The 27,747-nt window shown below is 51.2% G+C and overlaps 1 protein-coding gene across 1 annotated transcript; it reads right to left on the minus strand.

The window, feature by feature from the left end:
• Positions 1-27,573, minus strand: Plekhd1 (pleckstrin homology and coiled-coil domain containing D1). Its single transcript, XM_041658600.1, has 13 exons — positions 27,200-27,573; positions 17,334-17,427; positions 16,831-16,920; positions 16,558-16,634; positions 15,743-15,834; positions 14,794-14,846; positions 6,287-6,381; positions 4,860-4,953; positions 3,135-3,313; positions 2,550-2,682; positions 1,711-1,855; positions 1,153-1,302; positions 1-923 (listed from the first exon to the last, which is right to left on the minus strand). The coding sequence occupies exons 1-13, from the start codon at positions 27,346-27,348 to the stop codon at positions 757-759; spliced, it is 1,518 nt and encodes a 505-aa protein (XP_041514534.1). The 5' UTR covers positions 27,349-27,573; the 3' UTR covers positions 1-756.
• Positions 27,574-27,747: the final 174 nt, after the last annotated feature.

Genomic DNA, 27,747 nt, shown 5'->3' on the forward strand with positions numbered 1-27,747 from the left:
CTCAGGGCTGGGAAAGAACCGAGTGGGATCACATGCTTCTCCTGCTCCTCTTACAGGTTGTTGAGGCTGAGAAGATCACTTGCAAATAGGAGAGCAGCCCCCAGGAAACAGATACCGCAGAGAGGGTGTGGGTGCTGTGAGCCTGGGGTTGTGTCTTAGGGCCTACTCTCCCCTCTCCAATGACATGGAATAAGTGAGGGGCCCGGACAAAAGTTGCAGAGAGGAACAGGGGTAAAGAGAGTTTGGGGGTGTCCCGTGACCAGGGGCAGAGCAGCAGGATCACAGATGGGTATGGTGGGTACCAGGGAAGTCTTTCAGTCCTCAGCCAGTGCGCAGGCCCTGCGTGTCCTTGCGGAATAAACATTTCTTTTCCTGACCAACGGACACTACACATGGTCAGGGCTCATCATGACAGCCAGGTAGCACCCAGTCGGACCCACCCACCCAGTGGAGACCCAAGGTCAGGGCTTCAGCCTGGAGAGATGGCTCAGTTGTTAAGAGCACACTTGTGACTCTTCCAGAGGACCCAGATTCAATTCCCAGCACCCAAATAGTGGCTCACGACCATCAATAACTTCAGCTCCAGGGGCTCAACACTTCCTTCTGATCTCCAAGGTCAGGACTTGGTGAGGCAGAGGGACGTATCACCTCCTTTGAGAACGAGTGTACCCCTTCCTGGTGGTGCCCTGGCAGAGAGGAGCCAAGAGGAGTCAGGCTTCCCCCCTCCCCTACCAAGGAGGTGGAGGAGGATTCCCATCATTTCCCTCCCCGAGGGAGTGCAGAGGCCCCAGGCTGGGTGGCCATGATGTGGTAGATGGATTCCCGGAAGCGCTGGTCTCGGCTTAGCCGCTTGGCCACCTCCTTTAGCTCTTCTATGTTGTTGGCTTCTAGCTGGGAGGCCATGAAGGACTGAGATGGCTTCACTGGGGAGACAAAGACCCATTGCCCCGTGAATGGCACTTCCCCCATGCTGAGCCCACCCTTCCTCCCTCATCCCAGCCCTACGTGCTGGTGCCTCCTGCCAAAGGCTGGTAGAGCCAGGTTCAAGAACATATCATCCAGCCTGTCTACTTGGTCTCAAACCTGTTGTCTTCCTGCCTTGCCGCCAACAGCCTGCGCTACCTGACCCCGCGCAGGCGTATGAGTGCTCACTGTCATTCCAGGAAGTACTGGACCGGCGACGGTGGAAACGGCAGCTCTTGATGCGGCGAGTGGCTGCCTTATGGATGTACACGGAGTTCTTCATGATGACGGGCATCTTGGCCTCCAGCTCGGCATTCCGGATGCACTCCTCAAAGAACCCTGTGGTGGCGGGAAGGAGCCATTGAGGGTATCTTTTTCCGGGCCTGTCCTTCCCCACCTAAGTGCTCATTTGGTCAGGTGGGAGGTACGTTGATCTGTCCTTTACAGAACACAGTTCCTCCACACACCACACACAGTCTGTAGCCAGCACAGAGAAGATCTGCTGGGAACAGAGCTTTTGAAAAGAGGACAAAACTCCAGGCTTTCCTCCCATTACCTCACCCCAGGCCCAACTGCCACAAAGCGGCAGTGCCTAAGGGACTCCTACAGGACGGTGTCTGGTGTCCATAATAAAGAACTCCAGGAAGGATCACCTCACACGCGCAGGGCCTGTTCCAGGTTCTAATGGGTTTGGGATTAAGGGGCTGAGCTCCGGGATTGGGGCTGGGCCCTGGAGGGAGGCCTTACTTTTCAGGTGGCTCACGTCAGCCCGCATCCTCTCTTCCTTCTCCTTGTTCCGAACCTTGGAATTAAGCCCTTGTTCCAGGCTTCTCAAGGCTGCCTCTGCCTCTCGAAGTCGTCTCTCCAGGTCCATGCGCACCTTCACTTCAGCCTGGATGGTGGGACAAGCGAGAGGGAAGCTGAGTCCAGGAAGCAGTCGCCACCTCCCCCAAAGCCTTCCGTGATGGCTTGTTTTCTTTGCTAATTCGACCTGATTTAGGGTCACCTAAGAGACCCACTGTGTGAGGGCATCTCCAGAAAGGTTTAACCAACCAAGGATGCACCCTGGGTGTGGGTGGCACTGTCCCATGGGTTAGGGTGCCAGACTGAATAAAAAGGAAAGGGGAGAAGGTGTAGATTCATCTCTCTGCATCCTGACTGCAGACACAATGTCACCAGCTACCTCACTCCCACCAGCATGCCTTCCCTATCATGACAGACTGCATCCCCTCAAACCACGAGCCATCCTTCCGTTAGCTGCTTTTGATAGAAATGTCATCACAGCAGGGAGAAAAATGGCTAGTATCCCTTTCCCTATCATCCTGGGCTTAACGGTCTTGGGTGGGCGTTTCCATGTCTTGGTTCCACACCTTACCCAGGACCCAGATGGCTGGCACGGCCCTGTTCCTAACACTTGCCTATCAATGATAGAGCGATTGCTGCCTCCTGTGATAAACCCGCCCCTGAATCTGGCCAGCTGGCCATTCTGGGAGAGGAGTGTAGGGTAGCTGTGAAGAACAGGGACGGGAAGGCGTCCCTGGCTGTGTGGAAGGGCCCAGAGCACAAGGCCCATGCGGGCTGCACACCTTGAGCTCCCGCTCAGCCTGCTGCTTCTCTGCGGTCAGCTCCTGAAGTGAGTTCTGCAGGGCTTGAGACTGGCTTGAGTAGAACTCCCGCTCCTCCTCCAGGGCCCTTGAGCGTTCTTCATTCTCCTTCATCCTGTGGGCAGGAGGGGAGCTCACCCAGGGGTCGCTCACAAAGGGGGTTGCCCCTGCCAGAGACATGGCTAAAGAAGGGCTGCGTCCTCTCTGGGTCCAGTCAGATAGGGGAGGAGGGAGGTGATGTGGAGAGATGGGAGCCCTAGACTTAGAGGTGCAGGGATTGCTACTTCCCTGAACTCAGGACATCCTCCAACCCCAGTGAGCTCAGTTTCTTCATGGGTTGGGTGGACAGACGCTAAGGGAACCTGCTGGCCGTCCATGGGCACTGCTCTGAGGACTTGATGATGCTCTGAATGATTTGTCAAGTCAACTTTGGGAAAGCCAGGTCATGGGCAAAAAGGAAGTGACCCGTCTTGTCAATGACAGCTGGAATTCAAATCCAGTTGTATAACTTGAGGGTAGTGACAGCTCCCAAGCTGCTGAACGACCCAGTGGTCTCGGGTGCCTCACCGCTTCTCTGCTAGAAGCTTCTCTGCCAAAAGCTCCTGCATCCGCTCTTCAATCTGCCTGAGGTTGCTATGGAGACCATCACTGGCAAGTGGCTGCTCACTCTGATTGGCCGATGGCTGTGGCTGGTTCTTATCTTCCTCCAGCATCTCTAGGGTTTTCTTCTTCTCTAGGGAGAGTTCCTGGTGCAAAGGCAGGGAAGGATGAAAAGGAGCATGGGTTAACCCTCCAGCGTGACTGTCCTGGTCTGCTCGCAATTCCGGGGAGTGATCAACTACTCCCTTGGTCCTCCATGCTGGGCACCTTACAGGCCTCATTCCAAGATCTCCTTTCTTACAACATGTCCTGGCTACTCCTCCATCAAGACAGACAGACAAGGAGGAACCCAATGTGACTTCCAATAGAGATGGTACCTATCAGGGCCAGGTCCCAAGGCCTCAGGGCTACATGACTCTCTGAGGTCCTTGTTCCTCGAGGAGAAGGGAGATGTTACTGGGCTCATGTGAAGATGCCCGAAAGGACCAGCACAAGAGTTCTCTGCACTATCAGCCAGGATTTTTTTTTTTTTTTGATTTTTCGAGACAGGGTTTCTCCGTAGCTTTTGGTTCCTGTCCTGGAACTAGCTCTTGTAGACCAGGCTGGCCTCGAACTCACAGAGATCCGCCTGCCTCTGCCTCCCGAGTGCTGGGATTAAAGGCATGCGCCACCACCCGGCTCAGCCAGGATTGTAACATGACAAGGAAACTCTGGGGTTGGAAATACCCACGGTAATCACTTCCCATGCCAGGGAAAGATAAACAAACCAAGGCTCCGGTCACTCCAGGGAGACTAAAACTCTCACAGCCTTCACAGCACTTCATGGATTCAACTAAGATGTACACAGGTCCCAAGCTCCTTTCAGGTGCTGGACTTCAGGAAATGGCTAAGACACGGCCAAGTGAAGTCCACAGTTTTGAAAATACAACCCAGCGTGTTAATCCTATAACGGATGTACAAATTCATGGGAACACAGAGCAAATACCTGCCCAGAAGAATCAAGGAAGCTTGACAACAGAGATATTTTAGCTTAGTCTGAAGACAAACAGTTGCCAAACAAGAGACAAAAAAGATATACATTGTGTAGAAGCAATGGTAGGGTGGAGGTGTGTATGGGGGTGTCAAAAACCTTGCTTTCCTTAGGGACATGCTCTCAGTAGTTGGAGCAGGGGCAAGGGATGAAGGGGTAGCAGGGAAGGATGGGGGGGGGGTGTTGTACTTGCATGCTATGCTAAGAAGCTAGGCCTCTGTCCTTGACACAAGCTGCTTGCCCCTGCCCCTCCACCCCTGCCCCTCCCAGTCTCTTGTATCAGATGAAGGTGACCTGGAAGTCGATTTCCCTTAATGCTCAGTTTCACCCAGGAGCGGCTAAGTGAAGGAACCACAGAAGGATGTGGTGAGTGAGGCTATCGCCCACTCTGATCAACCCGGCCTCTGGTATAACCCCAGCACTAAGAGAGCAGGTTTCCCGAGGCCGTGGTCATCACAAGGGCAAGCCGGAACGTTTGTTCTGGGTCTGGGAGGAACCAGTCCTGTGCCAGACAGAGCTCCCAACCATCCACAGACAGGGTCCTTTAGATAGACTCTTCACGCTCATTCTCCTGTGGGTACCTTCCCTGGGAGATATATGGGAAATCCAGTATTATATAGCCCCACCCACCAGCTCGCCTCCTGGGCGAGCAGCCCCCTCACCTCCAGCGTGTGCTGTAAGGATTCCGTGAGGTGCCTCAGCTCCTTCTTCTCCTGTTCTACACCCTTGAGGCATCTTGCGGTGAGTTCGAGCTCCCTGTGGGGATGGAGAGCTGGAATGGCAACGAGCACCCTTCCCAGCCTCTGCACTCAGACACCTTCTGTCGTACCTGATGCGGCTCAGCAGGGCCCGTGGACAGCCAGCACTCTGCAACGCTGGGCACTGAAAACAGCTGCTGAGTCAGGGCTGCAAGGGCGGCTCAGCCAAATGAGGTGGGTTCGCTAACCAGGTACAGTAAGGTCCTGCAGCTGGGGCCTTAGCTTCCAATTCAGTGTCTAATAAGTACTTAGGGAGATTCTCTTATTTGTATGCTAATTAGAAAAAAAAGAGTCTCTATTCCTTCTCCCCATATATAACTAAATGACTCCCTTTAATAAGGTCCTTCTGGGCTGTCTCTGATAATCCGTGGTGGTGGTGGTGGAGATGGGGATGGAGATGGGAGGGGGTGGTGATGATGGTGATGATGGTGATGGCATTGCTATGACACCGAGCACCATCCATCACAGATGTAGTTTCCAAATTCTGGACAGACTACATCTGAATCGCCTGGGCTGGGGATATACACATGTCCTACATTCACAAGATTATAATGCAATTAATGCCTAGAATGGGCAACTAGATGGGTAAATAATACATCAGACTAAAGATCCCAATGAGTCATTAACTAAAGTGCGGAAGGACTGCAGGAGAGATGGAGAACGTTGCGGGTATTTTTGGGGCAGCACTTCTAGGCCAGGCCAGTTTGCTGCCAATAACTTGGGTAAGTGGCTCTGGCAAAGGTAGGAGGGGCTTGGCCCGTAGGGGAGGCTGGCCTGCACTCACCCACGACTCACACTCTTGTTCATACCTTTGCAAGAGTGATGGGAAATGACCTGCTAGGGACGGAGAGATGGCTCAGCTGTTAAAGGCCAGGCTCCCAACCAAAATGATAAGAAATGACCTACTGAGGGGGGTGGTTATTTTCTGGGCATACTCGAGATCTGGAGCATATGGAAAGACCAGGTCATAAGTGGTTTCCTGGCAAAGCCCTCTCCAGGTCTGACTGCACATGACTGCCAAGGCTAGAAAATCCCCCGTTATCCCTCACAGGGCCAGGGCATCCCCCTGTTCCCCCCCCACCACCACCACCACCACCGGCATTGCCCATCCCAGGGCCCGGTCAATTCCATCCCTTCCTATCCCTCCCAGGGTCTGGGCATTCCCCGTTGCCCCGCCCCCCGGCATGCCCCGCCCCCGGCATGCCCCGCCCCCGGCATGCCCCGCCCCCGCTGCCCGCCCCCCGGCATGCCCCGCCCCCGCTGCCCGCCCCCGGCATGCCCCGCCCCCGGCATGCCCCGCCCCTGCTGCCCGCCCCCAGGCCCTCGGTCACCTCTTGATCTGCTCTTGCTCAACTCGCAGCTCTTGCACCACCTCCTCGAATTGCTGTTTCTCAGCCTCCAGCACCTGGTTCAGGCGCTCAAGCTCCTGAAGAGAAGAGGAAAGTCAGAGGAGACACAGGGCTCCTAGGCTCAGGACGATCCCTCCTTTCGCTAGCCCAGGGGACACCCCAGGGTTTGGAGCATAAGGACAAGCTTGTAAGTTCCGAGGAGCCCAGGCTCCATTCAGCGCACGCAGTCTCAACTAACCCAAAAGTATGATGAAGCTGGCCGGGAAAACGGTTAGCAAGAGGAAAGACAGACAGATTTAGAAATGATCCCAACAAGGGTCTTCCGACAGATGTGACTGTAATTCTGGATGTTGTTCCACTGGGCAACTCTAGGGGTTAGCATCCCAAAGTGAAACTGTCTTCTCATTTTCCAGTTCCAAATTACTCTCTGGTCACCTGGGGGCTTTGTTCTCAAACAGAATGGCATCCTTGCTAGGGAGGGGCACTGCCTATGGAGGGCGATGTTGCCATTGGCTTTGATTCAGATGGGGAAGAAAATATATAGAGGGGAATATCTGATTTTAATCCCCACACCTAGGTTTCTTATCTGCATAAGTTACTTCTTTCTCATCTAATCTTTCCTGGTACCTGGCTACAAACTGCCTCAGTTTGCTAATGTGGTCACCACCTGGGCAGCTCCCTGGCGTTCTGGTGCCCCTGGGCACATGCCCGGCTACAGTACACTGGGTATAGGTAGCTGAGCTCGTGGGAGTAGCTGAGGCCAATGGAATGTGAGCAGGAGGGCAGATAGCTTTTGAAAAGATGATGCATGGTAGGCTATGGTTCCCCCTGGCATAGGTAGGGGTCCCCTTAGCCTGGATCCCCAGGGATGAGGACAGATGAAACAGAGCTCCGACCAGTCCAAGTAGCTGTGTGAGAAAATACATTTGCGCTGTTAAAAGCCATGGACATACGGGGGCTTTTAGTTACTGCAGAAGCTATGACCTAGCCTATAGCTATATTTGACATATCTTATCTAGATAAGATACAAATGAAATTTGTATTCTTGCAATATACCCCCTCCCACAACTGAAGAAAACTTCAGACCTTAAAAAAAAAACAACAACATACATATGAAGCCAGGCAGTGGTGGCACACGCCATTAATTCCAGCTCGAGAGGCAGAGGCAGAAGCAGACGGATCTCTGTGAGTTCGAGGCCATCCTGGTCTACAAGAGCTAGTTCCAGGATGGGCTCCAAAGCTACAGAGAAACCCTGTCTGGAACCCCCCCCCTCCCCAGTCAGAAACTGTGTCAGTTTTGAACAACCTACAAAAAGTCCCTACCCTCTGTCACCTCTGCCCCTCCCTCAAAGCCACAGATACAAAAACATTGGCAAATAATGGGAGGTTTTGTGGAAATCTTCACAGGGAACCAATAGCAGGGCTCACCTCATTTAGGCAACAAAACTCTGCTCCTCTCCCTGCCTCTCGAGTCTCCTCTGTGCTTGCTCAAACTTTCCCTCCCTTCAACAGCTGCCTCGCTCCCGACCTTTACCACACTTTCTTCCAGGGTCTCTCTAAGTCTCAGAGACCTATGGAACCCAGCCCACAAAATAAGGGCTAGCACACAGTCCTGAGCCAAACAGAAGACCAGCGGGGCCAAGGGCAGCAGCCAGCATCTGGTCAGTCCAGGTTTCTACAGCGCACTTGGAGAAGCAGGCAACCCGTGTTGCCCACCAGGTCCATTTCAGCCCACATCTGCCTCCTTCCCAGCTTCCCTCACCAAATCCAGCTTCTCCTTAGACCATCAAATACGACTAATTTCTTTTCCCTTCAGGTATTTAGAAAGAAACAGTGTGTTCCCAAGTCTCCTGTCCTCCAAGCTAAACACATCTTGTTTGCCATGCTTCACAGACCGTGATTTCTCGTCCTCAATAAAACTAATTACATCCGTGAAAAGAATGCAGCTGCAGGGGCCCCTGCTCAGGAAGCCTTGATACAGGGAGGATTCTTCGCAAGGAATTTACAGGCCCAGTGCAATTCCAGGAAATAGCCCGGTGAGATTCTTTTCTATTCATCCATGCCACATCTATTTACCAAGCGCATACTATGTTCCAAGCTCCTGCTGGGCTCCACATGGAGGATCTGAAGATGTTCTTATGGAGCCCGTGGCCGAGCGTAGCTACTGAGAAACCCTGCCCAGGATTTTAGAGCAAATGTAGGAATCCAGTAGTGCTGAAATAATCAGACATCTCAGAGAGTACTACAAAACAAGATACATGTCCTGCAGGACAGGGACTCAGTTCCAGGCCAAGCTCTCCGGGGTGGAAGTAGAACAGAAAACTCCACGAAGGTTAGAATCTGATGATTCTTGAGCTGAGAGACAAAGATGGGCAGATAAATGGGTTGGAGATTTAGCTCAGTGGCTTGTCTAGTAAATACTGGAGGAAAGAACATTCCAGATGGAAGGAATACATACAAAGAATACATACAAAGCCCCCGTGGAAACACGTTGCCTGGAAGAACTAAGCCAGGCCCAGATGAGACATGAGGGCAAATACGATGGGAGAGAGGCTGGGGTCAGAGAAGCAGGGAGGCTGGTAAAGGAGACACTGGAAGTCATCTCTGACTTGGGTGAGGGTCTTACTGGGTTTTGGGTGGTTTTTTTTTGTTTGTTTGTTTGTTTTCCCTGAACAAGAAGCAAAGAACATTTTGTTGTTTGGTCATTTTGTTTGGATATATAGTGAGACAGACTATCCTAGACTGGCTTTGAATAAGTTCCCCAGCCCAGTCCAGCCTTAAATTCACAATCCTCTAGCCTCTGCCTACTGAGTGCTGGGATTGCAGCTGTGCACCGTTGCAGCAGCTGCAGTGAACATTCTGAGAACAGAAGGATGGTGATGCGCTTTCTTTTCCCTTTAAACACTGAGTTGGCTACTTTGTAGAGGAAGAGACAAAAACGTAGAAACAGTTTAAGGGCACCAGGTGGGAGGTGGCAGCACCAGTGCCTGCTAGTGGTGGCTCTTAGAAGTAGGGTGGGAAAGAGAGGAAGGAGGGAGGACAGGGTGAATGTAGCATGATCCCCAAGTTCCTGGCTTGAATAAACCATGGGTGGTACATACCCTGAGATGGGTATGTGAGAGGAGACCCAGTCCTTTCTAGGAAAGGTAAAGGCAAGACATCTTGATCTCAGACAAGGTGTGCTCTCAGCATCTTTGGAAGTCTGGCTGGGATGTGAAGTCAGCTGTTGGGAAGCAGAGGATGGACGGCAACAGAAGGAAGGGACTGGGGATATCATCCTGGGAGTCATTTGCACACAAATAGCAAAATGTAGTGAGGGACTGTAGTCTAGACAGCCTTAAGACCTAGAGCAGAGAGAGGAGGGGAAGTTCAAGTACTGTGCAAGACAGCACGGTCTGCAGAGTTGCCGGGATGGTCGCACAAGTTCATTCACACAAGCTGCTTGTAATTTAGTAAGTGCTTATCGCGTGCTCCCCAGGCCAGGCTTTCAATCTTAGCACTCACAAGGCAGAGGCACGTGGATCCCTGTGAGTCAGAGGCCATTCTGGTCTGTGTAGTAAGTTTCAGGCCAGTCAAGACAACACAGAGAGACCCTGTCTCAAAATGAGGTATAATACACAGTTTGAAGAGACTATCAGAGTCAGATGGGAAGACTGTTAAAATTATCAGACCAGCGGGGCTGGAGAGATGACTCAGTGGTTAAGAGCACTGACTGCTCTTCCAGAGGTCCTGAGTTCAATTCCCAGCAACCACATGATGGCTCACAACCATCCATAATGAGATCTGGTGCCCTCTTCTGGCCTGCAGGCATACATGTAGACAGAACACTGTATACTAAATAAATAAATAAACTTAAAAAAAATTATCAGACCAGGAATTAAAATCAAAAAACAAACCCAACTGTAGGTTATATACTAAAGACTTTAATAGAAAAAATAGACATGTAAAAATAGATGACTAATATATGTAGGGAGATGGATTTTTATACACATACATGCACACACACAAACGTGCATGAGCGCACACACACACACCAAATTCAAAATTCAAAACACAAGACAATTGGATAATCGCCAAGTATGATGGTGTGTTCTTGTAATCCCAGAACTCAGGAGGAGGATGCAGGAAACAAAGATGATCAGGAGTTCAAGGCTGGCATAAACTACATATCACTCTGCCTCACAAAGCAAGCTAGAAAAGAAAACTCAAAGCAAAATAATAAAGCCACACCAGGAAACAATAAAGAATGCCTTTGCTGAGAGAAACTTCTAACTACACCAGAGAGCTTGCTTGTCATGCCTTCCCACGTGTGTACAGGCAGGACACAGCGTACACCATCAACTGGCAGCTGCCTATAGAAGAGGCCTCAGAATAAAACAGTCCTTTTGACAACTTGATTTTTCATTTTCTAGTCTCCAGAACTCTGTGAAATATATTGCTCTTGTTGAAGCCACTTGGCCTGATTTTTTCATGGTAGATTAAACTGAATAAAATCGATAAACCACACTATTCAATGATGGCAGTATTCCATCAGGATCAATGAACCGCACCATTCAACAAGGGCAATATTCCACATTATTCCCAAGCTCGCAGAGAATAGTCGCCAATAGAGTCTGGACTCTGCAGGAGGAGAACAGCTTAACAAATTTAAAAAACTAGAAACCACATAATGTTTGATTTTAAGCAATAATGAGATTATACTAGAAACTAAGAACAAAACAATAACAAGAAAATCCACAGTGACTGGCGATTAAACAATATTTTCCTGAGTAACATGAGCTGAAGAAGTGATTTCAAGAGAACTCCCCCCAAATTAAATATTGAGAACTAAGTCTTTTAAAAAAATTAACATTCCTTGTCACTTATTCAAGTGAACTGACAGTGTCTGCCCACACAAAAACTATCTCTGAGCGTTCATAGCAGCTTCACTCAACCCAGAGGTCCGCCTGTGGGAAAAGAGATAAACCAAGGTATACACCCGGGTAACAAATTTATTCAGCTCTGAGAAGAAACCAGTGTTCAAGCCATGCAAAGGCATGGTGGTCGCTTAAATGTACCTCACTGAGTGAAAGACGGTGAACTGAGAAGTCACGTGTGGCATGCGACTCCAACTCCATGAGCTCTAGAAAGAGCAAAACTTGGAGACAGTAAAAAGATCAGTGGTTTCTGGGTTAGGGGTGGGAGAGATGAACACACAGAACACAGGATTCTTAAGGCAGTGAAACTATTATTTGTGATATTCCAGTGGGGAATTAGTGGCGTTTTACACCTGTCAACAACTACAGAATATGGTATACTGAGTAAAGCCTGCTTGGTGGTGGTGGTGGCGTACGCCTTTAATCCCAGCACTCGGGAGGCAGAGGCAGGCAGATCTCTGTGAGTCTGAGGTCAGCCTGGTCTATAAGAGCTAGTTCCAGGACAGCCAGGGCTACACAGAGAAACCCTGTCTTAAAAGAACAGAGAGAGATAGAAAGAGAGAAGGAGAGAAGCCTGATGGCCCTAGCAGATAGGCCCAGGCAGCTCCCCATGAATTCTCGGCTAAAAACACTTAGGCTAAGAGCCCAAGGATCTCTCTTGGAAAATGCCATGGCTACAGGTACATGGTCACACCATCATATGGAATATTTCCCTGAATTCTAGTCTGTTTAGCTTCTCGGTAACCCAGAAGAACACAAAGAAGCAATTACTTTTATTAAGCATTGGAGATGAAGAACACAACGTCCAGAGGAATCAGATGACAATCACACCAGAAGTGTTGAAGCTGAAACTCTACCGGTCTCCTGGCTGTAGATTCTGAGGTTCCCTATGGTTCAGACTATCTCCCAGAAACCTCATACTTATCAGAAGAACCATCTTGCCTCTGGGATTCAGAATTCTTGCTATGTAGCCCCAAACCCCTTTGCCAATTTTGGATCTAGGAGGGGAAGGTACTCGGGACAAGTAGACCTACCCTATAGGTGAGCTACCTAAGGAAGAAAAACATTTAGGCACAGGGACTCAGTGTGACCAGACCAGGAGCAGAATGTGGGCTCTGTTTCTGGCCTAGAGCACATCACCGACAGGGAGCTTGACCCTTGTGTAGTTCTCTTCCTGCTGCCGGCTCCAAGCATCCCCCACCATACCAACATCTGGGCTTGCACCTTACTCATATTCTGTAGCTGCCAGCGTCCCACTTCAGTGTGGCATTAGGGAGGCCTGTGTGCCCTGGGTCTCTGCTGCCCTAATTTCCAAGCTAAGACCTAAATAGTGTGTCTAAATTTTCCTCGGGCCAATTTCTGCCCCAGATTCAACCTCTGTTGGCTAAGTGTCCTCGCCCCATTGGGGGCGGTGTCTCCCACTCCATCCCATGCTGGGTCTCCCAAGTCACCTGTCCTTAAAGTTTCTGACAGTATACCAAAGTCTCACTTTAAATGTACAGGATGCTATGGAGAAAAAGATCAAACTAACGGAATCTAGATGAGAGTGTGTAAACCTTAGGGTTCAAACTCACTATGGTGAGACCAACTCAGGGTCCCACTCCCTCATTTGCTCTTCCTGGGCACTGGGCACACATGTGGTGCACTGACGTGCATGCAGGCAATACACCCACACACATAAAATACTTTTGGGGGGGTGGGTTGAGACAGGGTTTCTCTGTGAAACGGTCCTGGCTGTCCTGGAATTCCCTTTGTAGACCAGGCTGACCTAGAACTCACAGAGATCCACCTGCCTCTGCCTCCTGAGTGCTGGGATTAAAGGTGTGGGCCACCATTGCCCGGCCATAAAATACTTTTTAAAGACACTTAATCCCATTTTCTACTCCAAATTAAAACCTTAAACCTTATGCCGGGCGGTGGTGGCACACGCCTTTAATCCCAGCACTCGGGAGGCAGAGGCAGGCGGATCTCTGTGAGTTCGAGACCAGCCTGGTCTACAAGAGCTAGTTCCGGGACAGGCTCCAAAACCACAGAGAAACCCTGTCTCGAAAAACCAAAAAAAAAAAAAAAAAAAACCTTAAACCTTGTTTTTCTTTTATTTGTAATCAACAAAAAGACTCTAAAGTCTATTTGGAAGGCTAAATGGGCACAGGAGGTGAAATTTTGGAAGAAAAATGGAAGTGGAGTCCTAGTGGCTTGAAATGAAGCCATAATGTAAAGCTGCCAGAATCAAAGTTGGCTTAGTCTTGCTTTTTCCATGGTTGCCATGCTCTCCTCTCACACTGGATGCTGTGACAGGACCTGGGGGTTTGAGACTTGTGCTTCTGACTTCAGGACATGTTTGAGAGTCCCATGAGGGCGGGTGGGGAAGGAGCGGAACTCCTGAGCTGAGTCAGTCAGGCACTGAGCTACAGCTGATGGCCTCAGCCCTGTGGCTGACCTGGAAGAGGACCATAAAAAGGGACAAGGCTGAAGGCAGGGGGTTGGGTCAGTCTCTGCCGTGAAGGCTCCTGTGAGCACCACTCTGCCAGGCCAGGCCTCACCCATGCAGGAGTTGCCCATAATTGAAAATAACATGAGCATCCCACGAGCTGAGAAAAACAGCTGCTCACTGAGCACACACTGCACGCACAGTGTGCCAAATGCTTTCAGTGTAACATCGTGCCTCATCTTTACAACATCCCTGAAAGGATGGATTTCATTATTTTCCTCGGGTTTTTGGATGAGAATATTGACATTCAGAGAGGTTAAGTAACTTGTCAGGGACCATCAAGTTAGAAGGACTAAGGCCACATACAACCCCAGGAAGCTGACTCCAGGGCTCCCCGCTTACTTACCACATGCCCTGCCCTTCAGGTGTGGGGACGGAACAAATGGTCAAATGGTTGAGACAAGAGTCCCCTTGGCCTTCAGGCTGCTTTAAATCTGTGTGAGCCTCCACAAGGCTTGTACTGCTGGTGCCAACAGGATGAAGGGATCTCTGATGTTCTCAGACCCCATCACTCTTATGTACCAGAAGCCCTCACCCCAAAACCGAGGCCATTACATCATCCTATGGATACCAGTAAAACTGCCTATGAAGTATTCAGACGGCTTTGTCTCTAAGACCTGCTCACTCATTTTTTCCCGAGGGCTCATGGGAGAAATGTTGCTTCCCACCAAGATGCTGGAGCAAGATGAAGACACTGTCCTCTGATGGTCTCGCTGCTCCATCCCACCTGAGGTCCCTCAGGCAAGTCTCTGGATGCCTAGTGCCCCCCACCACTAGTACCATCCCCTAATGTGGTGGTTCTCCACCTTCCTAATGCTGAGACCCTTAATTACAGTTCCTCACATTGTGGGGGCCCCCCAACCATATCATTATTTTTGTTGCTATTTCATAACTGTAATTTTGCTAATGTTATGAACCAAACTGTAAATATCTGTGTTTACGGATGGTCTTCGGTGACCCCCGTGAAAGAGTCATTTGACGCCCCTGCCCAAGGGGTTGTGGCCCACTGGATGAGAAATATTGCCCTAATGGCATCCATGAGGGGGAGCTGAGTCTTCCTGCGCAGTCACACTGGTGCTTACCTCCCTCTGCTCCCTCTGAAGGCACAGTTCTTCTGTCTCCTCCATCAGCTTGTCTGCCAAGGCAAACACACACTCACTGAAAACAGCAGGGTCCTGAAGGCAGGGGCCTTAGGTGGCCTCTGTCACCTAAGCCATCTCCCAGGGAAGGGGTCTGCCCTCCTAGTCAGAGGTAGGGTCCTGCTCTGCTGAGCAGAAGCTGTCCCACTGGCCCGAGCTGCCTTTCGGGTCATCTTCCCTGTTCTGTGCACCCATAGATCCACAGAGGACTTGACCGCGGAGGCTCGGATGGGTTTTCAAAGCCTGTGGTCTCTGCGGTTTCCTACTGTCTTGCCCGGTTAGTCAGAGAGGGCACATTCCAGGTAAGGGAGGGGTGAGGAGCCGGGGTCCTGGATGTCTCAGCCGGCTCCCAGGAAGAGGATCAACCCACGCTCATCATCTCCCCATGTCATTGAGGGTGTCATTGAGCAGACAGAGCATGGGGGCTGGATCCCTGCAGCTAGGTTTAAAGTGACTATGGTTAGAGATGAAGAGGATTGGCACAGGACTTGAGACTCAGGCAGGATAATATTTTTTCCACTTTTAGGTCCTTCAACCGAAGGCCTGACACGTTCACACACCCAAGGATTTTCCCTTTAAACTGCGCTCCACCCTATGTCTAACACGAGGGACCATTTTGGTCTCTTCTCTAAGGAAGAGGAAATTGAAGTTTATAGAGACTGGGTGACCTACAGATCCACACAACAGAAAGGTAAGTGACAGAGTTGGGTTTAAAGCCGAGTTCCTGGTCATGAGTCTCTCCTGCCTCTAGCTTCCTGGTCAAAAGGACATTTATCGCACCAAAATGCGCTCTAGGTGTCAAGCTCCCTGCCATTCCCCAGAGAGATCTCCCGTACCACTCTTCTCTGTCTGTCACCCAGGTTCCCAATTCCAGCTCACCCCGGTAACCAACCTAAATATTCCTGCTTCTCCTTAGCCAGCTGTAGCCCCTGTGCCTCCAGGCTTTTGATCATAGCTTCTCCTAACTGGGCATTTTTCCAGGTCCTGTCGAGGGAAGACAGATGGGAGAGAGGAGAAATACAAACAGTTAAACCAGAAGGAAGGCCCGGGGAGAAGGTGGTTGTACATTTTCTGTTAGCCTCTCTTCTGCCCCACAGAATCTTGGTTCAGTCTGGCACCCAGAGCTCTGGGCAGGCCACCAGCATTGATCAGTTACAGTAACTGGAGGCTGAGGTTGCAAAATGGGCCACAAGGACAGAGCCAAGAGCGCTCACAGAGGAGGGAAGAGGCTGTTTCTCTCGCAGCCTTCTACGCCACTGCATGTCCACCGTCTGATTCAAAGCTGGGTACTCGGTGTTATTGTTTGGGTTAGAAGATGAACTGGCTTGAACGGGCACGGGCTGTGTTGGTCACGTGGGTTCTGTGATTTGTAAACACCATCTCTGGTCCTTGCTAGGGTTAATTACAGGTCTCGGCAGGCAAGGTGGACATACTGGGGTGTTGAGTATGAGGAGCAATGATTGATTAACGCCTGAGAATTGGAGGCTTGTGGTGTCCACATCTGCCACCTGTCAGTGCAGACGCCTACCCGAACTCACCACCTAGGGCACCCTCATAGACGATCTATGGTTCTTCCCATACACCTTAGCCAGCTCCCACAGCCCTGTCTCAGGACCCAGCAAAGAGGCAGGTGGGTAGACCAGTCTCGCCCATCCGCTCTCATCCTGGCCCCTCAGAGACCCTGCTGGCAGACACTCAGACACTTACACCTTCCCAGACTCCTGCAGCATCTCGAGCCATTGCGTCTGCTCAAACTCAGACTCAGCAGCCAATAAGACATTCCCCTGCCGGGAAGAGGAGCCAGAGTGAGAGGTAGCAACTCCAAAGGAGAGGGAGGCAATCTCTTCTCTTCTCCCGCCCCCCAACAGGCCTGGGCCCTGACAGTCCTTTCATGTTGTACTATACAGGGTTATTTCCAAGGGATCAAGACAAAGCTCATTTGTCCTGTGGACCCTGGGCTAGGGGAAGGTCCCCACTCACATGGAAGTCCTGGTGTGAGATCTTCATGGCATAGGGCATGCTGGGCTCTTCTCTGGCCTCCACTAGGCAGCCGCCCAGTGGGATGACACCCTGAGGAAGAAGCAGAGCAGGCAGTTCCCACCCGACCCAGCTCACATCACTTAAGAGTCCCAGGAGGTCCTGGAGAAAGCCAAAGGCTTTGCTAAGCACTGCAGACGGGACCACATCCCAGGGTTATGATACCAAGGCTAGAACTGACTCCCAGAAGGAAGAGAGCTAGGGCTGGCACTGTGACTCAGGAAGAGTGTGTGTGTGTGTGTGTGTGTGTGTGTGTGTTTGTGTGTGTGTGTGTGTGTGTGTGTGTGACGGGGGACCCAGTGCAGAAGCTAGAAGGCATGTCTTGAGCCCTGAGAGGATTTGTCCTCCACATTCTACCCAAATCACACAACAGATAGTTCCCTAGCATCCCCGAGTGTCCCCAGTGGTCCCTCCCTCGCTGTGGCCCTGGAAAGGAGCCTCCTTACCTTAGGATGTATATTAAAGTATTTATTGGTCTCGAAGCTCTTTCTTTCACTCTCAGAGTAGTAAAGCAGGAAGCTTTCTTTGATGATGAAAAACCTAGGGGGGGGGGCATGAGAAAATGGTGAGATCTTGTGGGCCAAGAATACCCTTGGGGGCCCTGGACTCACGTGGAAGCCCGCGGGGACCCTAGCTCACACTGCACATGGCTCAGAGGGGCCTCAGATGACCTTCTGTATAGGCAGTGAAGGAGAGAGGCTCGTGGCTGGCTTCCAGGGCTGTCCCTTCAGTTCAGTAGGAACCTGTTGTCTTTCTCCTCAGGTCCCTTTACCCTCTGAACTACCCAGTACTCCAGTCACGTGGGAGCGCCTGTCTAGGTGTGGATGGACGATGAGACACACGGTTCTAGATGAGTGTTTTGGTGTAATCAAATGGAATCGGGTATCAACTGCTAAAGTCTGCAGCCCTGATACCCCAAGGTGATCCCTGCATTCTCTTTTGTTTCTGACTGCTCACATCCTCTTTCTGGGACTCAAGTTTAACTTGGAATCAAAGTGGCCATGGTACTTTCTGGGTACCAGGGAAGCAAATCCTCCATGCCAACAGGTACATTCTTTGACCTGTCTTGGGGACCCTTACAGAACTATCAGTGGAAACTTTAGGAAACCAAGTGTGCTCCAGGGGGAGCCCCAGTTAGGTCACAAAGCTCCCAGGGCTTAAAAATGCCAGAGTTCTCCTTCCTCCAGGGACACTGCTCTGATGTGACCTGAAACGGATCTGGAGGGATCCTGAGTTGTGAGGCATGCACCTGTGCATGCATATGTGTGTGTGTGTGTGTGCATGCATGTGTATGTGTGTGTGTGTGCACATGTGTGTGTGCACTCCTGGGCGTATACACAGGGAAAAGTTCAGAGCAGTGACACAGTGGAACCTGCTAGGACAGACTCACAGTGGTCAACGGTGTGACTCTCTTAGCTGCTTAGCATTCAGTGACATGACACTGGCGACAATAGAGGCCACAGCAGGAGTATTTGTACTATGAAAATCAAATGCTGCAGAATCACCCCAAGAGCCTGTTATTAAACTGTTCCCTTCTGATGAGGAGCTTGAGAAGATGCTGGTGGCATCAAGAAGTCAGAGGACCCCTTCAGGTTCCACCATTCCCATGATCTTTCCTGTGACCACAGCGACTTATGGGGCAGAGTGGAGGGGCAACCTGAATGGCTGCAGCAGCCCCTTTCCCGAGGGAACTTAAGCTCAACTTCATACTTTGTTGTGAGTTCATAATTTTGTTCTCCCACTCCCTTTTGAGATGGAGGTCTTGCTGTGTTGCTCAGGGTGGTCCTGAAATCATAGACTTGAGCAATCCCCCCATCTGCTGAGACTGCAGAGCAGTCTGACTTCAGCCCATTTTCTGTGTTGTGCCAACCATCCAGTAGCCACAGAACAAATGCAGTCCTGGCAGACACTGTGTTTGGGTTCTTGCACTTGGCACCGAGTACTCCCTGGCACACCTGAGTGCTTCTTTATCTGGAGAGGGTCACTGGGTTCCTGAAGGGTAGGACCATGCCATATCAGTCCCATGGGAAAGACAGATGTCCTCCGATGGTTCCAAAAGAAAGTTACAGAGTACGTAAGAGCTTAGACCTTCCATTTTCCAGCTTGGGGATGGGGAGTTTGGATAAAGACACTCAGCTCCCTGACCCTCAGTCTCTATAGAAGAGAAATGAGGACACCTGCATTCTGGGATGGAAGTGGGGACTGAATGAGACCGGAGTCATAACCTTGCTCATGTGTGAAGGACCCAAGGTGGGGTGGAGTGATGCATGGCCTGGCGAGGTCCCCTGCAGGAAATGCAGGCAAGCAGAATAGAGTTGCCTCCCCACTCCCACAATAGTATGACACGAACCCCTTTCTATGTTGACTCCCTATCTGCAGAGGGATTCTGTGTCTGCACACAGGATTTTTAGGCAGTATCTATGGTTCAGCGAACTAATAATTAGGCAGGACCACGATCTAATGGAACTGTGGCTTTATAAAAGAGGAACCTGGACTGGAGGTGTAGATAATGGTCGTTAGTTAATGGTCGTTTGTCTAGCATTCTCCAGTACCAAGTAAACTAGCATTGTAGTACACACCGCTAACCTCAAATACTCAGGAAGTAGAAACAAGAGAATAAGAAGCTCAAAGTCAGCCTCCGCTATGTAGTGAGTTCAAAACCAGCCTCAGCCACATGAGGCTCACTAGTGGCATATGCCCCTAATCCCAGCATGTGAGTCGCTGAGATCCAAGGACTACAAGTCTGAGGTCAGCCTGAACTGCACAGAGAGCCCCTATGTCAAGAAGAATCAAAAAAAGTAATCTCCGAAGAGAAGGCAGATACCTCAGACACAGGGCCCACAGGTACCAAAGTCCGGGCTGAGCTGTACTTGGTTCTAAAAGGAACCAGAAGGCTGGAGCAGAGGAAGCAAGACTGCCATCCCTATATCTAGACTACCGAGGGCCTGGGGCTACTGTGATAGCAATAATGGCAGCACTTACATTTACTAAGCCCTTACCGCCCCAACCTACCCGACTCTACAGTTACCCTCCCAGGCAGGTGCCCCATGCTTCCTGTGTGCAGACACAGAGCAGAGAGCTGGCACAAGGACCTGAAACTCCCTGGTAGAGATTGGCTTTCTCTCAGAGTAAAATGTCCATGTATGTGTGTGGTGGTGGGGCTTCAGCAGGAGTGACGTGACCTGACTTACACAGTAAAAGGCTAGCCCTGGCTACTGCATGGGAAACAGATTGTCCTGGCATAAACAGGGGATCTGCTAAAAAGCTATCGCCACATATCACTGGATGCAAGTGGTATGTAGAGTGGATCGAGGCATGTAGAGTTCCAGGATCTTCCTGACACACAGGGCGTCCCCAGAGGCTACCCCTCTCCTAAAGCAAGCCCAGAAAGGCAGAGGAGAACACTCCAGGCAGCCTCTGCTCCACGGCGGCCACACTTCAGCAGGCTGAGAGTCGACATGGACTGCCACGTGAGCCATACCCAGCACAGACCTAGAGGCCGAGGGCCAGCTCCTACCCACCATGGCTCATCTGACAAGACCCACAAGATCTTTGCTTGTCAAACAGCTGTGGTGGTGGCCACTCTGGTTGATGTCTTTTGGCTTCTCAGCAGCTGAGACCCTTGCAAGTCTAAAGAGGCGTTCCTCTTCTCATACCTTCCTTCAAAGTTGCCCTGTTCTAGACACCCTCATTCAGGATGCAAGGCTGGGGCGCCCCTTTTGGGTCCTGCAGAGCTGGACAGCCAGTGTAAGGGCTGGTCACAGCTAATACGTAATTTCTACGTATTAGCTTCTGTGAGGCTGAGAGCCTGCCTCTCGGAACAATGCTGGAGGTGAGGGCTTTCACTTCCGGTTCACAGGTGAGGAAAGAAGGGCTTGGATGTGAGGTAACACACAAAGCCCTACAACTGCAGATGAAGGATCGAAACCCAGAACAATCACACCCTCCTCCCACCCCCTATATGGCTCGCGGAGCTGCTGTCCTGGCTCAGGACACACACCCAGAAGAGAGACTGTAGGAAACCAAACTGCAGTAGGCAAGGTGGGAGTCCATTAGATACCAGCAGTGGTGGGGCAAGGATCTAGTCTTCTAGGCCCCAGGTCCCGTGAGGAGCTTGAAGACGATAATTAAAGGCTATTATTTCTCCTGCCTGGGAAGGAGGGAAATGAGCCTCATCACACAGAGGCTTAGCTCCTAGCAAACACACGAGAAAAGTTCATTAGTCCTCTGATTACTGCGATTCCTTATTCTTAAGCTCAGCGTCTGTGCAGCCAGCCACTCTGCCCCCCTTCCCATTCGGGCTCACACAGCAGCTACCGAAGAGAACATGGCTGCAGGCCAACTGGCTGGCTTCTTGCTTTCCAAACACATGTCACAGCCATGTCCTCCTCCTGTCTGAAGCCTCCCCACCTCCACATCTGTCCTTGGAGAAGCTTTACTGTCAGCTTTTGCTTTTAGCTCTCCTGGTTACAGGAAGCCTGGAGTGTGTGCGCGGGAAAGGTTTCATGTCGGTCCTGGCTGCCTCCTCTCTCTAGAGGGTTTATTAGCACTACTATCATTATTATTTTATTATTGTGTCTCAGATGCTCAGGCTGGTCTCAGAATCACCGTATAGCTGATGCTGACCTCGAACCTCTGATCTTTCTGCCTCCACTCCTGAGCACTGTGGTTATTTATCGGCGTGAGTCACTATGCCTGGTTTATGGAGAGCTGAGAATGGAGCCCAGGGCTTCATGTGCACTACACAAGCAATCTACCAAACGAGCCATGCCCTCAGCCCCTACCCTGCTATTTCCACCCCCAGATGGAAGAATTTAGAAGTCAGCAAGGTAGGCCCTTCGCTGCACATACTGTATTGACATTATCTTATTTAAATGTCTCTACGTGATGGGTGGGATGTTTGTTTCCTAGTACACTGGTAAAGAAACTGAACCACAGTGAGACCGAGCCGCTGGTGAGTGGTAAACTCGGAGCTCTGTTGCCAAAGCTCAAGTTCTCGGCTGCCTGTGCCCTGTGCTGCCAGTACTCCCCACCACCATGTCCTGCTGTTGGCTCCCTTGAGCTGATCACTGCGGAACGGCTGCAGTGCCCACTTGGCTCAGGTCAGAGACCTGTTATGGTGCCAGTTGCCCCACCTAAGCAGGTGCCGTGCTGGGCCCTGACAGCTCAATGAATCTCTGCCCCGAAAGAGCTCAAGAGTTGAGTGCAGGAGAGAGCATGTGTAAAGAAAGAATTTTAAAACGGCTAATGTATATCAAGCTCCTTCTTGGCACCAGGCCCTGTTTGATCAACCACAGGTTGTGTAGTAATTCATTCGCTGCTTATTCAAGGTCGGTGACGGAACTGGAATACAGAGAAATTCAGGATATGCCCCAGATCACACAATGGGTGAACGGGGAAGCTAACAGTATTGAGTGCTAGACTATAGGGTGACACCGTCAGGCCATCGGAATACACAGCTGCACAGAGTGCCAGATGCCGTGACCCTGCGGAGCACCGGGGTGCATTAGCGTGACGTTATAACATAGCAGGGTGCGTGGCAAAGTTACACGGCACCTGGAGAATACACGGAGATTACAAAGGACCAAGACACGGAGTAACAAGAGAAGTCGGTGTGAAAAGCAGAAGCAGCTTAGGGTTTGACCGAGGTCTGAGCGGAGGTCATAACGGAAGAGGGTTTTGAAGAAGAAAAGTCTTAAGAAGTTGGAGGAGGGGCTGGAGAGCAAGCGACGTTCTCTAGACATAGAAGGGCATCTGTGGAGAACAGTGTGCTCAAGGTTATAAAATATGTCTGCTGTTATAAGCAGATAAGCTCTAAAGGGGTGGCAGGGGAGGGGTCTGTAAACAGGGGCTGAGAGCGGGCAGCCCCCACACCCTGCACAGATAGCAAACAAGTCCTGGGAGGTCAATTTGTGGTTTTAGAATTAAGAGAGGTGGCCCTGAGGAGGTCACATCTGGGCAAAGGGGTGAAGCAGTTATTAGAAGGTAAAAATCAACAGAACACACTGAATAGTCAGACAGGAGCAGGATGACCTAAGTCCCATGACACCACGGCCAGGATGTTAGTCTGACTGACAGGATGACACACAGGTGTCATCTAACATGATGGATTTTCAGAGCGTGGCTTCCCTTCCCTCTACCCTGTGCTCTGAGTCTAAGGGCCCAACCAGAGCTTAGTGGTTAAGGCTGGTCTCCTGAGAGAGCCAGTGGAGGCAGAGAAATATGTTCAGAGCACACATGCCATGTATATCAGACAGGCCTGGGGCTGTTAAAGAAGGACCAGCCTGGGGCTGGAGAGATGGCTCAGTGGTAAGGGCTACTGGCTACTTTTCCAGAGGACCTGACCTGGGTTCAGTTTCCAACACCTACATGTCAGCTCACAACCATCTGTAACTCCAGTTCCAGAAGATCCAATTCCCTCTGTGGCACAGCATACACAAGATGTACAGATATACATGCAGGCAGAACACACACACACACACACACACACACACACACACACACGATACAAGTAAGTAAAATCTTAAGAAGAAGAGGAAGAAGAAATCAAAGCAGCAGCAGCAGCCAGTCTGGTGTCCTGAGCTCCCTGAGCTTTGTTTTGGGGATGTAGACCGCATGAGAGAAACTTGAAGTTGCGGACATCACGTAGGACGGAAAGGAGGTGTGATGGTGAATACAGAGGAGGGAGGGCCTCAGTAGCATGCATGAGTCTGGGTCAAGAAAGTGGCATTGCTTGTATATTGTATACATACATACAAGCAGGCATGCACAAACAGATGTAAATTTAAAAAAAATTGATAAAACCTAAAGTCAACACACAAAAACTGGAAGAAAGGTGTCAAATAAAATAGGCTTCAGAAAACAGAGCAAAGAGCCCGCCTGAAGGCGCTTGCCCTTCTGTGATGTCCCTTAGCTTCCACATTGCCACACTTTCCCTTAAGCGTAGTTTGCTCTGCTCCCAAGACCATGTGATTAGCGGTAGGAGGCAGTGGAGATGGCTGGGCTGCAGGTGGGGAGGCTGAGGAACCAGCCAAGTTCCACCTGGAGCATACAACACCTGCTGGGGAGTATAAGCTACAGGACTTAGACTTCTGTGGGAGTTTCCGTCTTGGAGCCAAGGTTATCTTGCTCCCAAGAGGGCAGCAGGAACCTACCCAAGGTCTGGTTTCCCAGCAAGGAGAGGGCGAGCCAAGTTCTGGAGGCACCATGGTGGTCTGTGGAGGCTGAAAACTGCAGGTCCATTTCCACCTTGTCTGCTGGTCAGAGAGTTTGGAGATTGACAAGCATAGTTGTATGTCCTAATGTAGGAGGTGACTGATTCTTTTGAAATTAAGATAGTTCAATACCATCCTGACAGGTGGTCAGGATATGTATGGTCAGGATATGTACGGTCAGGATATGTATGCAAATGAATTTCTGCTCCTTCTGTTGTAACCAGGGAAGGGTGGTCTTCAGCAGCTGTGACTTAGAGATCTTAGCTACCTAGAGGACAGAATGCTAGTGATTTGATGCCTCAGAGTGATAAGGCCACTGATTGTGTGAGTTATCCTTTTGTATCATGTTAATAAAGTCTTTTGTTACCTTCTCCCCCAGTTTACATAGGGTAAAAAGCTGTGGAAAAATAAACACAGGTGAATTTCAGGATTTCAGTCACTGGAATGCCCTCCTGATTCTTTCTATGTTTTCTGTCTTATTATTTTTATGTGTCTTCATATTCTTTATTTATATCTCTTCAATTCTCACGCCCCTACTCTGGTTAGAAGTAATTTTTGTGGAGGCCCGTCCTCGACAGTGGTCTCAGAAGGGCATCCCATGAACCCCTTGCTGACCCTGACTGAAGCCAAGACCGTCCCCTCCTCCTGCTCAGAGCACCTCGGTCTCTGCATCTGCATTTCTGCTACCCCCAGAGGAAGGAGGGGGCTGTGGTCATTTGTTCCCTAGACACCTCTCAAACCCCTCCTTTCTCTGTTAATGAACTCTTCGATTCCCTTCTTTCTGTCCAGAGGAAAATAAACTAACGAGGAAGGCATCTTCCCACTGCAGTGTGGGCAAGGTGGGGATAGAAATGGGGGACACTGGACGCTCCCCCTAAGACAGAGCCTGAGGAGGAGAGGTTTTACAGAACTCAGCCAGCCACAGCCAGTTCCGTCCTGCCTAATGGTTGGTTATTTATGCAGCCCCGGGCCTTTCCAGGCTCTTCCCCTCAGCTGCCCACTCGGGCATCGATCTCCCTAATGGCAAGTCTCTGCAGTGGTGGGTGTTGGCTGCCCTGTCCCGAGCCTTCCTGTGGCCACTAATTAGCTGAGGTCCAGAGACTGCACTTCACAGATGGGAAACTGGAGCCCGGAGACCCTGCCAGGAAGCAGGAGAAGGCTGGCTGAGCTGGGCATGGGGCCTAATTCTAGATTCTGACTTTTTGACGGCTGTTGCTGACTCAAGGGGAAATCATGTGTGTTGGGGCGGAGGATGGGGAGGCATTCTCCCAGAGGTGGGAACACAAAGGTCTAGAGCTGGCAGGTAAGATGCTGTTTTCTGAGCCGCAGAGCAGGGAGAGTCTTTGCATGGTGACAGCCCTGGAGTGAGGAAGGTGAGGGGTTGGCAGTGTCTTTCAAAGGGTACAGAGTTTGGCTTGGCACTGGGACCTATTGTTTTGACTTAGACTGGTTTGTTTTGGGTAACTGTAGGGACAGCAGATGGAGTTTATCAGGGCCCCAACCCAAGTGCCCCAGCGTCTACAACCATGATTTTAGCTAACAGGTTTTCTGACATTTATCCGCCCCAAATCAACTGTGTATGCAGTAGCCAGGTCCCCCATACTTGCAGGGGAAAAGAGAACCAGGAGACCCAGCTAAGGGATCCCAGGCACCTGCCACATCATGGAAGCCACCAGGTGAAAATGCCTGGCGGGAAAAGTCTTAAACAAGGACAAAAAGTCAGGCCCGATGGAGAGAGAAGACTGCCTGAGGTAGCTCAGGACATTCTGCACAATAGCTACCCCACGCCTCACCAATGCTCAAGCTCACAGGACTCACACAAGTGCTGAGGCAGAGACTGGATGCTCCTGGCCCTCGGTGGCTACAGTTCCAATGGTGCAGCCCTGGGAATCTCTCATAACCTTCACCCTGCTCCAAGCCTTCACTTAAAGTATCAGAGAGAAACTCAACTTGGGAGGGACTGGGGGGGGGGCTGGATCCCATTAAATCCCCAAGAGAAATCAGCCAGAAGTAATAAAAGGGTATGAAACGTCTCCGCAAAACGTGAAAGCCCATCCACACCTCCATTTGTTCTGAGGTCTTACAGGAATAGTAAATTATTCATCAAAAATCGAACATCTGCACTAACCACCACCACCACAAGCACATGACCTGCGGTCCTGAAAACGTCCGAGGCACTCAGACTCCTGGTGTGGGATGGAGAAAGGGCTGTGGTCCCAGGAACGGTCCCTCCCTCCAGGGAGGGGCTGGGACAACGTCTTGAGTTTTCTAGACACCAGCAATAAATCTCAGTTAGCTTGTGGATGAAAGCGATGAAGAAAAACGGTCCATTGCCCTTGCAGCCAGCTTTGGGAGGTTCCTGCACATCCAGGTCTTGTTCTCCGTCTCCCAATACCTGTCAGGGCCGTTTGTACGTAGAAAGTCGTGTTTATCTAGGGCCTTCATTTGGCGTTGCTGAGAACGGGGCCAAGGTTGCTCTGTGTCTCCACAATACTACTCCAAACATCAGGGGTGGACAGGACCAATCTACCTTCTCTCCCACTCCAACTTCAGGGCTGTGTGTGTGTGTGTGTGTGTATGTGTGTGTGTGTGTGTGTGTGAAGGCACAGTTGGAGGGGTTGTGGTTACAGGTTTGTGGTTCACTCTGCTGAGTGTTACAGAACGCCAAGTGATCTGCTGAACAGAGAGTGGCACCCGTCTCCCAGCCCACTTTAAGCCTCAACAAAGGGATGGAATTGGCTATGGAGGTCTCTGCAGAATCTCTGGCTGTTGACGGGAAGTCTCCTTCTGCCAGTCTCCCCCAACTTAACCTCAGTCTCTCTAGCCCACATGCAGCCTCGCCACTTGGGACCCGGGACTCAGTTCATTCCTCAGGGAATTCCCGGCCACTATAGGCCAGTGATTTCATTCTAACTTCGGCGGCCAATTAAAGTCGCACATTGGGGGACAGCACAGGGAGAAACTAGCTGGGCGGGCCAAGGTCACAGAGGAAGGCTGAGGCAGGGCGGTGACTAGAGGAGTGGGAGGGGTCCTGAGGCCCCGGGGCTCCCTCCCAAGGCGGGGAGGGGAGGTCTCCGGGGACCGGGGCACTCACTTACCGCCTGGACCACTTGGCCGACGATCTCCCGAACGGCCGCTTCCACAGAACCCCGTAGAGCTGCACTTTGGTGCTGATGTCCAGCGCGTCCGCGTCGGCCTGCTCCAGGGACGGCGATGGCGACACAGAGTTAGACTTGGACGTGAACATCCTGTCTTGGAGGCGCTGCCCCGGCCGTGCCCACCCCTTTCCTGGGACTGGAAGGGACAGGGAGGACAGCGAGAAGCAGTGGGCGCGACGAGCAAAGGCAGCTCGGGACGCCGTCGGGGCTCGTCCTAGCGAGCGGAGCCGGACGCCGAGGGGCTCGGGAACCGCAGCCAGCGCCTGGGACGAAGCTCGGGAGCGCCGCCGGCTGGGAGGGAACTCCGCGGGGAGGGCAGCTCCGCCGTAGGCTCGCAGCATCCACTCTCCCCCACCCCCTCCCGCGCAGGCAGCCTCAATTCTGGTGGCCTGGATTGGCTGGGAGTGGCAGGTGAGCCGGCCGCAGGCCAGCGGCGAGCGCCAATGAGGGCAGGCGCCGGCTGCAGAGCTCAGCTCAGAGAGTCCTCA

The sequence above is a fragment of the Microtus oregoni genome, unplaced genomic scaffold, assembly GCF_018167655.1.
Source record: "Microtus oregoni isolate MIOR12 unplaced genomic scaffold, Mior012 000009F_ref0000495, whole genome shotgun sequence".
NCBI lineage: Eukaryota > Metazoa > Chordata > Mammalia > Rodentia > Cricetidae > Microtus > Microtus oregoni.

Coding starts and splice junctions, on each gene's coding strand:
- Plekhd1 (XM_041658600.1), bottom strand. CDS start 27,348: ATGTTCACGTCCAAGTCTAACTCTGTGTCGCCATCGCCGTCCCTGGAG. Junction 17,428..27,199: donor TCGGCCAAGTGGTCCAGGCG/GTAAGTGAGTGC, acceptor CCCCCCCCCTAG/GTTTTTCATCATCAAAGAAA. Junction 4,954..6,286: donor GAGCAAGAGCAGATCAAGAG/GTGACCGAGGGC, acceptor CCATCCCCACAG/GGAGCTCGAACTCACCGCAA.